At 41.1% G+C, this 18,124-nt stretch overlaps 1 protein-coding gene across 2 annotated transcripts in view; it reads left to right on the forward strand.

Moving 5' to 3' along the window:
* Positions 1 to 18,124, forward strand: part of Diaph1 (diaphanous related formin 1) — a 91,434-nt gene that overhangs the window by 42,344 nt on the left and 30,966 nt on the right. For both annotated transcript variants that reach the window (XM_021651232.2, XM_021651231.2), the window contains 3 exons: positions 29 to 688; positions 1,411 to 1,525; positions 2,042 to 2,050. In XM_021651232.2, the coding sequence (XP_021506907.1) occupies positions 29 to 688; positions 1,411 to 1,525; positions 2,042 to 2,050 (784 nt within the window). The remainder of the gene's footprint in view (positions 1 to 28; positions 689 to 1,410; positions 1,526 to 2,041; positions 2,051 to 18,124) is intronic.

Below are 18,124 nucleotides of genomic sequence, written 5' to 3' on the forward strand. Positions count from 1 at the left end.
CAGAAGTACTTGTGTGTTGCTTCTTTAGGTTGCCAAGCTGTCAAAAGAGCTAGAAGATGCCAAGAAGGAAATGGCTTCAATGTCTGCTCTGGTTGTTGCTCCTGCTGTTTCTGGCAGTGCTGCTGTTCCCCCTGCCCCTCCTCTGCCTGATGACTCGGGCACTGTTATTCCACCTCCACCACCCCCACCCCCACCTCCTCTTCCTGGAGGCACCTTCCCACACCCTCCCCCACTGCCTGCAGGTACTACCATCCCTCCACCTCCTCCTTTACCTGGAGGTAATGTTATACCACCTCCCCCTCCTTTGCCTGGGGTTGCTGCCATCCCCCCTCCCCCTCCTTTACCAGGGGTTGCTGCCATCCCCCCTCCCCCTCCTTTACCAGGGGTTGCTGCCATCCCCCCACCTCCTCCTTTGCCTGGAGGTAGCAGTATACCACCTCCCCCTCCTTTGCCTGGAAGTGTTGGTGTTCCTCCGCCCCCTCCCTTGCCTGGAGGACCAGGACTGCCTCCTCCCCCTCCCCCTTTTCCTGGAGGACCTGGCATTCCTCCACCTCCACCTGGAATGGGCATACCTCCACCTCCTCCCTTTGGATTTGGGGTCCCTGCAGCCCCAGTTCTGCCATTTGGATTAACTCCCAAAAAAGTTTATAAGCCAGAGGTGCAGCTCCGGAGGCCAAACTGGTCCAAGGTAAGTTTTTCTCTATCAGTAGATCTTAAACTACTTTTCTTGCCTAATATTTTATACATGGGTAGGCTACCCAGTGTTAGGCTCTTATCTGTCCATCTTCAAGTTCTATTTCTGTTTATGTTTATATGACATCTCTATTTCAGATATTACCACAGAAAAGTCTGTGGGCCCTGTGTGAATATATCTTAATTAACTTTAACCTCATTTAATATATTTTGCCTTTTCTCTGATAATATGAGCAACATTGTAGTTCGACAGTTGTCACTTCACCAGGGTGAAAATGACTGAAATTGTGTTTGTACAGCCCATGAGGTGTGTTGTGTTGTGTGGTGGTGTTCAGTGTTTGCACAGTCCACGAGGTGTGTTGTGTTGTGTTGTATGTGTTGCTTCTAGAATCTAAGTTAAACATAGCCAGATTGATGGGGGAAACATAGAGCAAGGAACAGTGGAAATAAGACTTTCATGCTTCTGAAACTAGAAGATTTGCGATTAGGAGGAAGATCAGCATAAATGATCTTGATTCTTGACTAATTACCAATAACCAACCAGAAGTATTATCTCCTGATCCCCCATAAAGGGCACAGCTACTGTCTACATTCCAGGTTAGTCACAAGCTAGTCAACAGTGCTGATAATTAGTCACTTCTGTTGGATCTTAGGTACTTTTGTAGCATGGGCAGTCAGAGTTCAGCCTACTAGCTCTGACCACATGTCTCCTTGCAGTTTGTGGCTGAGGACCTTTCTCAGGACTGCTTCTGGACAAAGGTGAAGGAAGACCGCTTTGAGAACAATGACCTTTTTGCCAAACTTACCCTTGCCTTCTCTGCCCAGACCAAGAGTGAGTACCCTCCTTTTAAGTTCCAGACAGGAGAGCTTAACATTTCGCTCAAGTGGGTTTCCCTTGCTTTTCCCTTCACTGGGTGAGGGTAGAAGGGGTTGTTGGGAAGAAGAGGAGAGGTGGGTTTTTTTTGTTTTTTGTTTTTTTTTTGTTTTGTTTTGTTTTTTCATTTCAAGGAAAATAAAATGTTTTTGTATTATGGGTGGGATTCCTGGGGTTGGGAAAGAAAATTGTTGCTTGTAAGTATTTTGTATCAGTATAATTAAAGGAAAATAAGACTGTGCTACCAAAAGCTCAGGTTAGGCCTGCTTTGATAGTTACCTTGAATGGGTTGTGGTTCTGTCTGAAAGTGGCATCTCCAGACCAGAGTATTTAATTAGTAGAGGTCTGTGAGGGCCTTACAGGTTGGGTGGCTTAACTACAAACTGTCTACAGTAACCAAGAATCGTGTGTAATTCTTGTTCTATTTCTTTCCAATATCTTATGCTTTCTCTTCCTGGCCCTTGGTTCCTGCAGCTTCTAAAGGTAAGAATACAAAAGAGCCTTTTAGTGTTGTGTCTGTTGAGTACTAGAGAAAAGGATTAAATAAATGTAAAGGAATTTCTCTTTAGAAGACAGAAATTAGAGATTGAAGGTTGATTTGTTAGTTTTGCCCTCTCCTCCCTAGAGTCCAAAACGACCAACAGTGACAGAGCCACAAGGGAGAGAGAAAGTTGGCTTAAGCTTCATAAACTAGCTTCCTATTTTGCCCACAGTGAAAGCCTTAGGAAACAGTAGATTTTGTTTCTTCCTTGCTATAGCAAGTAAGGACTGAATAGTTAAGAGAGCTTTCCCAGGGTTATATTACCAGATCCAGGTGTGTGTGACTTCTAGCACATAGTTATTGTTGCTGCTGCTGCCTCTTTTTCTTCTTCCTCCTCTATTGTTATAAAACCTTGAGTGTGCTCACCTTTATTTTCAAACTGTAGCTTTTTATCAGGGAAAGGATTTGAGCTCTTAATATTTGAGCATAAGGAAGACCTAGACCTCTACAATATAACAGCAAGGTTTACTTTGTTTTCTGTGGTATAAACTGCACAATGATATAAGTAAAGGACCCCAGTCCTTAATCCTTTCAGAAGCAGTTTTGAGTACCAGACTGAATACTGACCAATTCACTGTGTTGTGCTGGAGGGGTTTTTGGTGCTGGAAATTGAATCCAGGGTTTTGTGCAAAGTCGTCTCCCCTGAGCTACATTTCCAGCCCTCAGTTTAGTCTTAACACTGATAGTATACAAGATTGAGATAAATACTCATTGTGCTATGAATATCTCACCTCACAAGTAGAGATATGGGTTAAATAACATTCTAGACCACATAGTAAGTTCAAACTATGACTTTGAAGTTTTGTTGTAGATATTTGATTTCCAGAAGTCTGTGCTTTTCCTGGGAATCTTTTTTTTTCTTTAAGATTTTTTTTGTTTATACATATGATCACTGTATTTGCATGCATGCTTGCATGACAGAATAGAGCATCAGATCCCATTATAGTTGGTTGTGAGCCACCATGTGGTTGCTGGGAATTGAACTGAGGATCTCTGGAATAGCAGACAGTGCTCTGAACCATCTATCCAGCCTCTCCTGGGAATCTAGAAAAGCTTAGAAACCAATAAAGTCTGCAGCTGCTTTAGCATTGCTTTGTGTAGGCACAGATATCCTTTTGTCTTGTGAGTGCAGGCAGTTGAGATTAGAGAAAGCTGATTAGGTCCTGGGTCTGTGTAGGGTTGGAGAAGAAGAGCTGTCTTGTGATTGTAATGTATTCAACTCTAGCAAAACACGTCCAGATGGAGAAATTAGCCATGCTTATGTAGGGTAGTAGAGGCCTGCTGAGGTGTTTTTCAGCATGGTAGCTGGCCAGTGTTGATAAGGATTATATTACATTATTTTCTTACATTTTAAACCTGACTTTCCACTATTTGTTAATCTGTCTGTATCCCCTATGTCTTGTACTGATACTTAAAAATTCTTTTATACTTACCAACTTCTCTAAAAATAGGCAATGAAGAAAAAAAATCTATCATATACATCTGCTTCCTATGGTCAAAGATGCCGCCGGCCACTGCTTTATTAAAGTTCAAAAATATGTGTGCTTCTGCTGGATGCATGTGTAATCCCACTTTCTCAGGAGGACGAAGCAGGAGAACTGCAGTTCAAGTCTAGTAAGCAGCTTGAGAAAGGGCAGTGGTAGAGCACTTGTCCTGGGTTCATGAAACCCCTTGCAGCACAAAGAAAGGGAAGGGGAGGGAAGAGAAAACAGGAAGAATGTGTGCATTTCTTACTGAAAGACAGAAACTGATCCTAAAATTGATGTGACTGGTTCTTTTCTGGATTTACTCTTCTTATTGCTAAGCTCTTTTCTTCCTTAAATTGGGAATTTACAAAATTCATCCCTTGCTAGGAATGTATGGAATTCGGATTTGATGGGTACTACCCCGTCTTTTGTTATGGATTCTGTTTATCCTACCTTTCAACTCCTTGGAAACCTATCCAGTAATTAAATTTTACTTTCATCTTTACTAAAAGAGGCAGTATTCTGGTTAGGTTTAGACCAAATCCAGCTTCATTCTTCAGCTTATTGCTGTTGATATAGAAGTCAGAGTGTGGGCCACAGCAGGTAGGCTGGCCTGTCAGCTGCTCCTGCCTAGCTTTGTTTTGGCTTTAGGCTTCAGGAGAGGCCTCTTGACGGGGTAATAACACCTTCCCCAACAAGAACCGAGGGTAGTTGTCATTTCCCTGTGACTCTCTCTCTTGCCCACTAGGTGGCAGTCACCCAACTGTATCTTTATTACTGTTTGCAAAGCTTTTGCTGTTACTGTTTTTTGAGACAGGGTTTTAGCACTGGCGGAAGTCACAGGGAGCTTCTGCCTCTGGGTCCTGAGTGCTGGGGTTATAGGTGTTCAACACTATGCCCAGCTAGTGTTCAGGAATTTCATAGTTTCTGCCATTTAAACTTCTAGAAACAAGATTGTAAGAGCCCAACCTACTCTCCCTGGTCAGTGAGTCTTTGGTGGAAAGATGTCTGTTCTGTCCTTTCTAAATGTGTATTAGAACCAGAGGCACTGTTCACACAGCTTTTGGGATTGTTAGCTTTTCCTTATTAGCTTGTTGTGGATTTTGAGTAGGGGGAGACTGTTATACTGTTATAGCACAAAGCATTTAGGAAGTTCCTTGTAATCTAAAACCACCTGTTATCTGATTCTTGAGGGATCTGGCTTCTGCAGTAATGTGCTACATGTATTTTGTGTTGTTGCCTCTCTTAGCAGTGGTGTAAAAATGAGCTTTTAAGTATCCTTTTTTATACTTTGACATACATTGATGATCTACATGATCCAAAATTGTGCCAAATTTTTGTTGCCACAGAAAGCTGCAGACTTGTCTATCATATTTTAATATAAGACTATATTTTTTTTTTAAATTCTGTTCTACCTAAGTTCTCAAAAATATCATGGTCTAGTCTCACACTGTGTGTTAGCACCTTGACTTCCCTCCTCAGCGTTGATTGTACTTTCTTCTTTTTTTCTTCTGTCATCCTCACCCCAGTGTACCTAGAAATTGGGGTAGTGTCCAGATTATTCTCTGTCATCACTTTCAGACCTTTCTACTTTTCTCTTTACTAGAAACCAACAGTTTGGGATCTGGTAGCAGTTTGTATCACCCACTCCCCTTTGTGTTATCATCTGTTGACAGCGTGTTAGGCTTGAGTCCTCCACAAACTGAGTTTCTGACTGTTCAGTATTCTTCAGTGCTACTTCTGATTTAACTTTCCACAGTATCATTCTTAAAAAATTATTTAGTGGGTGTGTGCAAGCTACAATACACATGTGGAGATCACAGGACAGCTTTCAGGAGTCAGTTCTTTTTCCAGTGTGTTAGGTACCTTATTTGATGGCATGTATTCTACCTACAGAGCCATCTCACAGCCCTTATTTTCCCCAGTTCTTATATAAAGGGTCACAATTCTAAAATTTCTGCCACACAAGTCTCTGGGTTCTTGATCTTGACCTCCATCTGTCTTCTCCTGTGTTCGTTATGGATAACCGCAGGCCTCCACTAGCTTGGGGTTTTACCACCTCTGTTGGTCCTCTGTGCTTCCTCATCCTCTATTTTCAATACTGAGAACCAAAACCCGGGACTCACATATGCTAGTCAAGTGTTTACCACTAACAACATATCTCCAGCCCACTCTCTTCTCTCTTTAGTATTGTGATCTCAGCAATCCTAGGCACACTGCGACTTTCAGCCTGTCTTTCACCTCCTGATGACTTCACACCTCACCTAAAACTCCATGGCTAAACATTATAATAATCATTCCTCTGATAGTTTTCTCTCATTCCATTATGCTTGGTGGCAAAGCCATGATTCTTGTTACTTCCACCTTGTCTGCACTGGATCTGTAGCTGTGTTCTCTGGATATTACTGGAAGATACCACACACTGTCCTTACTGGGGTACACTTTCTTAGTTTCGCTGACAGTAAGTGTTCTTATTTTTATCTCATTGTCTATTCTTGCTTGTCGTTTCCTCTACTCATTCTGTTATATTGTTTGGCCTTTGATACTGCTAGGCAGTTGTATTTTAAGTATTTCTTTTTTGGTTTGGTTTAGTTGGTTTCTGATACAGGGGCTCATGTTTCCCATGCTGGCCGTGAACTCCATAATGTAGTCTCATCTAGCCTTACACTGCAGCCCAGGTTGACCTCAAACTCAAAGTCTCCTCAAGGCTGGCACACACTACTACACTGACCTTTAAGCATTTCTGGATTTTTGCTTGTTTTTTTTTCAGTTTTTATTCTTTATTTTATTTATTTAATGTGAGTAGAGGCGCAGCACACAGGTACTATGGTGCACTTGTGGGAATCAGAGGACATCCTGCAGGAGTCGATTCTCACTACCGTGTGCGTCCAGGAGGATCAAACTCGCATTGCCAGACTTGCTGTCAAGTACCTTTACCCGTTGAGCCATCTCACCAGCTCCCTTTAAGCATTTTTAATCTACTCCATTTCATACTTGCCTAAATTACTAACTTCACATATTTTCGCTCAAAGGCCCAGTACTCCATAGAGAAAATTGAAGGACTCAGAACAGGAACTTTCCAAAGCTATGCCCCCCATTTTGTCTTTTCTGTTACTATGGTCCTGTCCAAAGGCAGTTCTGAATAACTAACTGTCATTGCTGCAAATATGTTGAATACCTGAAAATAACTGTCTCTTGTCTTCCCTCGTCTTCTTGTTTTAATCTCTACTCATAAAATTGCACCAGAGGTTTTCCCTCATGTATCATCAGCTCTTCCTCATCTATACATTGAGATTGGTGAGAACAGAGATACCTTTCATTCTGAACCTCTGATTCTTGTTTTGACAACTTCCTATCTCTTTTGTTGCTGTTTTTGGTTGAGTTCAGTTGGGTTTTGTCCACTTTATTTTAAGTACCAAGGGTGAGACAAAACTTGTTGCTTTCTTACCAGCTAGTTCTTAGGAGATTAAGAGCTAAAACTAGGGGGAAAGTTTGTAACTTTTACTTAGAGGCCGCTGATGCATTTCCTGGTAGAGATGTAAGGGAAGTGTCATCAGGTAAAGGTAATTTAGCTTTAATTCCTTCTAAACTGCTGGGATCTGGGAAATCTGGCCGCAGCATGCTCTTCTCCTTTTCGCCACCAGGTGGCACATGGAACTCTCTTATTTTTGATGTGTCATTGTTACGCCTGGTTGTGACGCAGTCACGTTAGAGAGTGGTTCCCCGCAGCTCTTGATGGATACAAACTGCTACAATACTGCCCTCTGCCTTCCAGGAGGTTTATTTGCGGGCTGATGAGTAAAATTAGAGCAAGACGCTGCCTGTCAGACTTTACCTTTTTGCAGAAGGATCTTCTCTCTGTGTGCAGTTAGAATCTAGGTTCTTAAGAGAAATACCATTTTTCTTTGGGAATCTTAAGGCTGAACAGTTTTTTCTTTTTGGTCTGATAACTTCATGAAATTATAGCATTCCTTTCAGAAGGCTTACAGGGAGGCTTGTTGTCCTGAATTTGGTAATTCTCTAGATATATATGTATGACTGTATTGCAACATAATCGGTTTTTGTCAGTTTCTACTGAAGAGCAACTTCAAACATATTAGAATTTATCAAATGGTTATATATTATATTTTAAAAAATACTTTACTGTCTCAAAGTAATTCCATTTTTATAGTTTGTATCTGGCCATCTAAACTTTGGTATGTGCCTATGTTATAATATTAGAGATAAACACAAATTGAAACAATTATTCAGACACAAGTTATCCTCTAACGTTTGGGTTTCAAAAGGAAGAAAGACCTCTTCATTGTATTGCTGGTACTTTGATCATTTATTCTGAAGCTCAGTATAGCCCAAGCTTCTGCCATTTTGATGCCATTATTCTATTTAAATGTCCATTTGTGTTTAGTCGTAGGCTTTAGTGTGCATAAAGATTTAATGAGGGTCATGTTGAAATTAGAGCTCCTAGCTTACCTTTAGAGAATATAGGTAATCAGTGCTGTGGAGCATACATTCTAGCACACATTCTTTGTAATTTGGCTTGGTGCTTACTTTGGTATTCTCTTCATTTTCTTTGCTCCCCATGGTCTGCCACAATCTAGAAGCTGCTCTCCACTTTTTATTTTATTAACATCTTATAGCCTGTATCAGAATCTATACCCCTGGTCCTTAAAGGGATAGTATGAAATTAATTAAAAAAACAGAGGTTCATTTTCTACTGACTGCTGACAGGTATTATTTCAAAGGCACTTGTTTTCATAAAATTCTTTTCTTGCCATCCTTCCTTTCAGATTATAGTAACACGTCAGAAGGAAACTTTGACATTCCCTGGTGTCAGTGAAGTAGCTGGAAACTTTCGGGTAGTTTGGAGAGATGGATGTCATCACCTTTGTGCAACAGAAGAGTTGTAGAAACAGGAGGAAATCAGGAAGGAGAAGGCTGAGGCATTGTGGGCATAGCTCCTGAGCAAGTTAGGCTACGCTCTTTGCTGCGGACACCTGGAGTCAGAAAGCAGAGATGCTGTGAGAAAGGACACACTCTCCAGGAAGTGTGGTAGAACTGGGCTGTGAAAGAAGAGAGTAGTATGAGGCCCTCTTGCTACCTACTAGAGCCCAAAGCTGCTGCCTTGGGAAAGCACACTGATCTGAAGGACTCTTACTTAACCTAATGCTCTTTCAGAATTTTTGTGTCTGAAGCATCTCGTTTGCTATTACTAAACAGCAGCAAGTTCTGAGAGTGTGTCTGCTGAGGAGTGCTTGCTCTGGGGCTTTTGTTTGTGCACATGTCAGTTAGTCAGCATGAGTAGCACAGTCATCTCAGTAACTGAAGACCCTGCAAAACAGCCTCATTCCTACTTAGCTTCTTACTCCATTTTTCCCATTCCCACCCTTTAGATAGAATCAGGTTTTTAGTTTTAATTCTGTTTTAGGGTTTTAAAAATGCAATTATAAGCAAATACAAATATGAATTCTTGTCCTTCTTGTGTTGACCAAAAGGATAACAGCCTGTCTATGCTATCCTATTCTTTATTTTCAGGATTCTTTGTGTAAAAAATCTTAGTCACTTAAATTTTAAGAGTTATTGTGGACACAAGAATATAACGAAAGTAGAGGACTAAAATAATGTTTGCTTTTGCTGCAGCTCCAGCTTGTGTTTGGCCTCTTGTTCTTACATAATACACTGTCTTCAGAGTTGCTGCAGACACCAACTATATAAATGTGCAGCAGCTCGTCCTAAGGCCTTACAGCCATCATGGTGTGGAAACGAGACCAAAATTTTTCTGCCAGGAGGATTTCCAGATTGTCACCTGAGTATGATACTGAGGCAGGGGCAGAGACATGGATTATTCCATGGTGGAGTGTAGCATTCCAAGGAAGAGGCCTAGCGCATCTCATTGTTTTCTTGCTTTTATCTCAGTTTTAAGTTTTTCCTTTTTTAAAAAATTAGCCTTTCACAGTTTCATTACACATGTGCTTTGATTACATTGTCCTGCGTCATTCTCACTTATCCCTTCCTGCTGAATTCCTTCTTCTTCCCCAAGGCCCCCTTCTGTTTTCATGTCTTCCTGTTTGTGGCCCATTGCATTTAATTAGAGTTCCCCAACTGAACGTTTGTCCTTCAGATAAATTGCTCTAGAACTTCGTATCCTGTAATTGTACCATCTTAAGACTCTTATAATCAATAAGAATGTTTGTGACACAGGAGGCTCATGGAGAAACAAGAAACAAATTGTGGATACCCTTACAGCTGTTTTTACAGGGAAATTATGTAGAAATAAAAGGACAAGTGCTAGAATGCTATTAAGAATATTGGGTTTTTATTAAAGCGTTCTAACTAGAGTTTTTCCTGTAAATGTATTTATGATAATGTGGTAATATTATTTTTATAATAAGGAGAAAAGAATTTGAGGGAAAATTGGCTATTCTGGGTGGTCGAACAAGGAATTTCTAGAAGTGCTTGGGTCCATTTATTGTCTACAGAGCAGAGTTCAGCAAAGCATGCAGCAGCAGTTGCTTCACTGTTCATACTGACTGGTTTTACTTAGCTTAGCTTCTCTTTGGATGGGAAAAATCAGATTCCAATATAAAAAGCTTGCTTTTTTTTCCCAAGATATCCCATGCGGTGAGGAAACACGATTTAAATGCAGAGTGGAGTGGAACCACTCCGTAAGAATCAGTGAGTTCTCTTTTAGATCTGTTAGATTAGGTCTGTGTGTGTTTGTGTGCACAAATACACATTCCTATTGTCAAGAAAACCTGCAAAAAGTACTTCCAATAATATCACTATTTTCCTATTCTCTTGCATTTTTTATTTTGGCCACGGGGTGTGCGCAGTTGAGCCATTTTGGCTCAAGTTCCAGATTGTGAGGTCAGATTCTCGGGATTGGAGGAGAAGATCAGCTGACTTTCAGTAACGCTGATGACGGTCCTGCCCCTCATCCCCTCCCCTTCTCCACCCTTTCCTGGCTTCCAGCTCTGGAACAAAGAAGGAAAAAAAACAAAACAGCAATATGATGAAAACCAGCAGCTGCTGCTGCAGACTCAGGCTGGGGGCTGGGTGTTTACTCCATCTGTCTCTTTGTTTTATTTCTACCCCTTTACTTCCCTTCCCTTCCCTTGAGGCCCTAATGAAACAGTATTTCTAGAATCCTTTGTTACAGAGTGGTGTAGAAATCTGCAGTTTGCTCTGTATTTAGGTGTGTGTAGGTGAAGTGGCAGAGATAAAATTACCCTGGAACACCTAAAAAAGAATGTGGCTGCTTGCCCTCCTTGTTCTGTTTTAAGCACAGCTGCCTGTTTACTGTCAGATAGGACCTCTCCCATTTGTGTAATGCCCTGTATGTGCTAGCTTAATTTGTGCCTGACCACGGAATTAATATGTCCATCCCTCACTTACTAAAACCTCATAGCAAGTGAATCCCACACTGTGACTTAAGATCTGTTGCATTCAGAATTTAGCTGTTGCTGAAAGGGATTGAGTGGCAAGAAAGCAGTGTATCTTCTCAGGACCCTTTCTGCTGCTATTTCATTGTCCTTTGATTTTTTTTCATTAGTGAGCAGTGTCTTTGTTTCTTCACAGATACATGTCAAGGGGAAAATGAGATGTAGGACAATATATAGGTTAGAACAGAATTTAGAAATAGGTCAATCAGTACTATGGCCCTTACAAATCCTGATTTAAATATACTGTATAAAATGCTTTACATTAAAGACAGAATTACTGAGATGATGGTAGGTGTGTGTTTTGAAAGCCATGTCTTTTAAAAATACATGCTGAAATGTTTAGATGATAGTAAGTGGCTAGGACTTACTCTGTTTGGGGATATTTGTTTTTCCCCATATTCTTCTGATAAAGGAAACGTGCTTTATACCTAATGCCTTGTTTTGGATGCCTTTTCACTTGCCCTAGCCTACCATTCCCTTGCATTACCTAGTCCTGTCTGACATGCAGAAACCTTGCTTGGGGAGGTGCCTGTCCTTCCAGTCTCCCCACCCACACCCAAGCAGAGCTCTCTCCACATACCCTCAAGTCACTGTTCTGGGTGTGATGGGAAAAGATGTGTGAGAAGCTCCGTGGCTGTAGTGTCTCTAACCACAGTATTTGTGAAGTACCCAAACTCCTAACTCTGCTTTTTTGCTTCTTTTCCACATTTTCTCTCGCCCCCTTCAGCCCAAGTCTCTGTATCTGGTGCTTAGGAGTTTGGCTGGCTTTCTTTTGTCTTTTGAGTTCATCTATTTCTGCTGGTTTGTCTTACTTATTCTCACAGCTTGCACTTCTACAATGACCTGTCTCTGTGGGATTTAGCAATTGAGTATATATTGGTCAAGAGGTCAGTGTCTGGTTACCCTTGGACATGGATAGCTGCTGTTCAGATGGCATGCTGCTTTCCCCTGCTGTGGTGAATACTTAAAAATGGTTTTAAAGTGCTGGGTTGTTTTTTTTTTTTTTCCATGTAGATTTAACTCTAAGGGATATGAACTGAAAATTCCCTAAATGGATAGTATCTCATTAATACATGACTGGACTTCGAGAATTAGTCCGTGTGCAGCCTAACGGATGGCCTATTATATGGTGGGTGTGCTTAGTGATTTGATGTTATGTTACTATCACAGAAGTTTTGTTATTGTTTCTCAGGTATATCATAAGATATTCTAGCTTTTCAAATGTGCCTGGGACAACATGACTTTTATAAAGATCTTATTTCTTGAAAGAGATTACAGTGGTGCCAAAGTCACCTCACTTGTCTCACTGTATTTACCGGGGTAACCTTGAGCTTGTAGTGACCCTTCTGCCTCTGTCTCTTGAGTGCTGGGATTAAAGGTATATACTCACACATCTGGCTCTCCACCAGAGTTTTTATTATATATTTGCTTGCAGTCAAATTCAGGGCCTCAAATATGTTATACCCCAAACTTCATGCTCTACTTTTTAAAAATGCCCTGTGATGTTTCTGTGCTCATATGTTTATCTACCATTATCTACTACCATTATCTTACATTAGACATTGGATAGATAGCATGTGTAAGTATTGGAAACCATTAGTGATGGAGATCCATCTATTTGAAGATGTTTTAACTTCTTCCTTTCATGTCTTTTTTTCTTTTAGTCACAGTCTGACTCACTCAAGGAAGAGTGTTGTTCCCTGTGGAATAGAAGCCAGTGCCTTATCTTGGGCAGAGAAAGTAGTGTTTCTTCTGAGTAAAGGAGTGAAGAATAATGTTGGGTGGAGTTGCGTTGTAACAGCCTGCACCTTCTAGCTGTGGGGATGTAACTGGTTTTTCAGCCAGTCTGTTCCTCAAAGGTGTTTTCCCAGAGCTGCTTATTCTGTCCCACTTACTCATTCCCACCTGCAGTTCTAGTTTCCCAGATGTCGGGCAACTCCCACTCCTCCGTTTCCTGTTTGTGGTCTTCATTGAGAGAAGCCAGTAACAGGAATTCCTGGGGAAGTGATGGCGATAGCTGTGGGATTCTGGGGTCATTATGTCATTGTTAAAGTTGGGGGACAGTGTGCTATAGAAGGACTTCCTGCCTTTCTGTGAGCTCTTAGAAACTCTCTCTAACCATGACTGAGCAATAGTTGTGACTCAGGTCTGCTCACTTTGTGCCTTGATTCTTTTCAGAGACTGAAAGAAAAAAATCCCTGCCTCCTTTTTGGGCCCTAATTTCTGCTCCTTAAACTTTGAACTCAATATAGATATCCAGGGTTATAACAGAAATGACCTGTCCTCTTAGGATTATTTTGATGCGGAATAATCAAGAAAGGAAAAAAATGGGGTCCTTGTGTTGGACAGCAGGGGGTGCCCTTTCTCTTCTTGTCACTGCATGGCACTCCCTAAATGCATTCAGCCATTTTAGACTGATTGGTTTTGCCCCCAGCTAGCTCCATTTTGTGTTGGTGACGCAGAAAAATAAAAAGGGCTAGGCAAGGAGGAGTCTGATTGGAGGAGGGAGAACGACGGGCTGAGGCAGAGCTATAGGCAGAATCTGTTACTCAGCAGTGGCTCACCAGGGACACACCTTGCTGCAGGCTGCTCGTCTGCATCCTGAGCAATCGATGCTGTAAGTCCCTGCCAGCTGAGCAAAGAACCAAGTCGATGCCAGCTAGCAATAACAGGATGCTGGCTGTTGAGACACCAGGCAGCATAACCCGTCTTCAGCTAGACTTTAAGTCTGCATTGACGTGGTTTTGATAGTTACTTGGGGGGGGGAACAGTTATCCTCAAATCCAGAAAACATTCCTTATTTTTAAAATGTTTTTAAATGAATGTGCACGTATGCATAAAAAGAGTCATATAAAACATTCATGATTTTTTTTTTCAGAATTCAAAAATATGGGCTAGAGAGATGGCTCAGCACTTACTGTTCTGGCAGAGTTCGAAAATTTGTGCCCAGCATGCATGTCAGGTGGCTTACAATTGCCTGTTATTCCAACTCCAGGGGCATCAGAAGCCTCTGACCTCCTCAGGCACCAGCAGTCATGTACGGACTCCCACACATTATTAAAAATAAGTGAAATCTTAAAAAAAAAGTACATACCTGTATATCTGTTACCCAGTTTAAATCACTCTTGTTTTATGTACCTGAATCAACCTCTTCTTTGCCACTCACTACTGGTAAACACTAGAAACACTAGCTGAGCTTGTCTTTAAGCCTGAAGTATATCTGTCAGAGAAATGTGCACTTCTCATATCACATGTAAATTATTTGCTATATCATTAAGTGGCGTTTAAATTTCTCAATTATTTTTTTGTTATTCTCAGTTATCAGTTTGTTTATTTGAATTAGAGGCAAACAAAAGCAAAGCTTACAAGCTATAGTTGGGTGGTAGATATACAATCTTTTTCAGCTTTTGTTTCCTTTTTAAATATGAATGTTCAATGCATATGGCACTAGATTTCATAAGAATGTTTTCACGCAAGTATATCTTGCACCATCTTTAAATTTTTATGTTATAATTTATAGTTAACAAAGGGAAAGATGAAGCTGTCTTAGGTTGGGATTGAGAATGTACATAGCTAGACTCTCCTTTAATAGAGCAGAGCCTTTGAACTAAAGGGCATCCCAAGGATCTATTAAAGAGGATGCAGGGTTCATCAGATTAAGTCTCTCCTGCCTGCAGGAGAAAGGGCTAGACTCTGTTTTTTTCTGGCAAGAAAACCTGATACCACCTGAAGTCTTAAGAAAAGCTTAGAGACCGTAGCCATGGAAATATGAACCATAAACTTTCTTAGGAATTCCAACAGGCCTTTTAAGCTTTGGGACAGTGTGTGCACCCGCTGTTGATACTGTGTCCATGGGATGGAGGATTTCATATCCTTAGCTTTTCCTCCCAGATGCTGCTTGTACTTAAATATCTGCCTGATAAGAACTACAAGTTAACACTACTTGATGAGCTGTTTTACAGAGAACACATGGTAATTCTGTGGGGTTTTTTTGTTTGTTTGTTTGTTTGTTTGTTTTATAGCTTTCAGACTACATTTCCACCCCACCCCCATGTTCATTTTGGTGATTTCTAAGACTAACTCAAAGGTGAATGAGATGAAACCTTTTGCTTGATATATTCTTTCTCACCTTCTGAAATAAGTGACTGTCATCTTCTGCAGCCATAGCTGACAGTCCTTCCCTTTGCTGTAGGGAAGGACACAGTATGGACCTTGTAGGTTCTGGCTTACTGACAGAGCTAGCAAGGGCATCTGTAAAGTCTGTTCTTTGTACCAGGCTTGGAAGTTGTAGGTCCCACTCTGCAAGGACTTAGAATCACTAAAGAGGTCAGGGTCGCAAGAGCTGTAAACATGAAGTCAGCCAAGTGATATCAGTCTCATGCGTGCGTGTGTGCTCGCACGCTCATGTGCTTGCTGTTTTAAGAGTCATCTTTGCAAAGATTTTTTTCTCCTCCTCCCTCTTTGCTGAGCTGTTACCATTTAGTGGGAGGTGTGATTATTGTGGGCATCTGTCCTTACCGTAGATAAAATAGGGTTGGGATCCCCAAGTCCTGACAAAGCTTTATGTTAATACTTGTGTACACAGTTAATGTCCCATTTTGTTGCAGTGCTGGGAAGGTGACAGGTGTGTAGGAGTGCTGTGTGGGTTCTTCTGCGTTGTGACTTTACTGCTGGTTGTCTAAGCCTATGTCGAGTCAGTGTCATAGCTGAAGCAAGACTAGCTGTAAGGATGTATGTGTATGTCATGTGATGCCCAAAGCTGTGCTTTTTTTCCATAGCATCTGGTGGATAACAGTTTCAGAATCTTACATGGTGATATTCTACAAATATTTTTTTATCTGTGTTCTCTTGTAGTCTTTGCCTGAGCTGAATGTGTAGCATGTTTGGTGAGATGGAGTTATGTCTTTGTTGAAGTATACCAATCATATGTGTATGGGCCAATAAATTTTGAATAGTGAAATTTAAATATATGTCATTAATACCTAGATAAAGAAACAGAACATTACCAAGACCTGTGTACCCCACAAACACCCTTTCTTTGACAGTTGGCCAACCCCAACCCAGAGTACCCACTGTCCTTACTTCCAACATCACAGGTTCCTTTTACTTGGCTCCTATTTCTACAGCATATCTTCCTGTTTGCTCACTCTGACAGTACATTAACTATCTTCAGAATCACTAGCTCAGCACTGTCACTGGCCTGCAGTGACACTTGAATACCACCCTAGTGAGGGCTGGGGGAAAAAGAGCAGGGCGACACAAAGAGGATGCCACGTCTAAACTCTGACCAAGGTGTCGATTTTTAATCGTAAGACCAGCACTTAATAGCAGGAAATTACAAGCAGTTTCTCATGGTAGCAACTTCACTTGGCAAAAGCGTCCGAGGATTCACTCAAGGTTATACAGAATTTGCTGTCTGGCTTCCATGGTTGCACGGAGTTTATTATCTAGTTCTTAGGGTCAGAGCTCTCCGCTATAGGAAAGTCCCTGAGACACTGAGCTTTAGATTAGACCCATGTCTGCCAGAGCCAGGAGGCAAAATTTCACTGCTCAGACTCAGCACCAAACAGCAATATGCACTCCAATTCGGCCACCAACTCCATTTTGGCTGCCACACAGCCCCACTTTGAGAAAGCAGACCACCAACTACAATTCAGTACTTGTCTGCACCAAGACTGTTGATTATATTTGTTCCATAGTTCTCAAGTCTATCCCTCTCTCTCTGTAAATAACCCAACCACAATCTTTGGTCATGCCTCCATCTCTTACCTAGAACTTTGCCATTATTATTATTATTATTATTATTATTATTATTATTATTTAATCTCAATGGTAGCCATTTTTGCTGTACATTAGTACTTTGAAAAAGGAAAGGCTTTTACTCATGTTACTACCACTCCTCCTTCTCCTTTGTTGTTATAATTATTGCAGAAATATTGTTTAACCCACTGTCACAAATAATAAGATACAGGTACCTGTTAGATTTTATAATTGCCGATTTATCTTGGGCTGAGCAGTATTTCTACCTATGCTATCTCAATGACCTCACCATCCATTTCCCAGGCCCCATCCAGTGCCATCTACCTTAACCATCCTTATCTGGGCTCTCTTCCATCCATAACTTCATGAATACTTGCTTATATTTGATGTTTTTTCCCTCCACCGCATCCTTGGGGTCCTTTCTCCTTGCCTATGTGGTTTCTTCTTCATGGTATCCTCCTGCCTCCTTTCTTCCTATTCATCTTTTTCCGATGATTCTCTTGAACCCAAAGCCCAGGAACCTTAGCCAAGCCTACCCCATTCTTCCCTGTCCAGGTTTTAGGCCTTTAGTCAACCAATCAGGTATACTATATTAGACAGGTTTATATAACAAGGATAGGTTTATCTAGGTAGTAACTAGATCTTGGGGGCCAGCAATCAGTATCAAAATGCAACCCCCAATGCTCCTTCTTTCAGATGATCCTTTGGTTCTTTTAATGTTTAATTTCTTGCTATTAACTAGAACACTACCTGGCGCAGTGGCACACGCCTGTAATCCCAGCACCCAGAGTCAGAGGCAGGCAGATCTCTGTGAGTTTGAAGCCAGCCTGGTCTACAAAGCAAGTCTATAGGATAGCCAAGGCTACACAGAGAAACCCTGTCTTGAAAAACAAACAAACAAACATACAAATACACACACACACACACACACACACACACACACATATAAAGCAAAACACAAAAACTACATGGGATGGTACATTCAGTGAAGACCATTATAAACTATGTGCCAGTACTTTCTGGAGGCCCTTAGAACTATGACAGACCTTCCCTGGAAAAACTGATATCCTTATTAAGTTTACATTTATGAACACTTAATTTGCCTATGTTTTTCCCTTTATTAGCACATATATGTATTCATGGGTTTCATTGTGGCATTTCCGTACATATATTGTGCATTCGTAATACTCACTCAACATCATCCCCTCTCTCCCCTTTTCCCTCTCTTCTTACCAGGCCCTAATATACCACCTTCTATTTTCAGGTAATATCTTTTTTTAAATTAAATACTCTGCTTGTCTTTTTGTGTCTGGTTTATTTCATTCAGTCAGTCCTGAAGATGACAGGATTT

Source organism: Meriones unguiculatus, chromosome 2, assembly GCF_030254825.1.
Source record: "Meriones unguiculatus strain TT.TT164.6M chromosome 2, Bangor_MerUng_6.1, whole genome shotgun sequence".
Lineage (NCBI taxonomy): Eukaryota > Metazoa > Chordata > Mammalia > Rodentia > Muridae > Meriones > Meriones unguiculatus.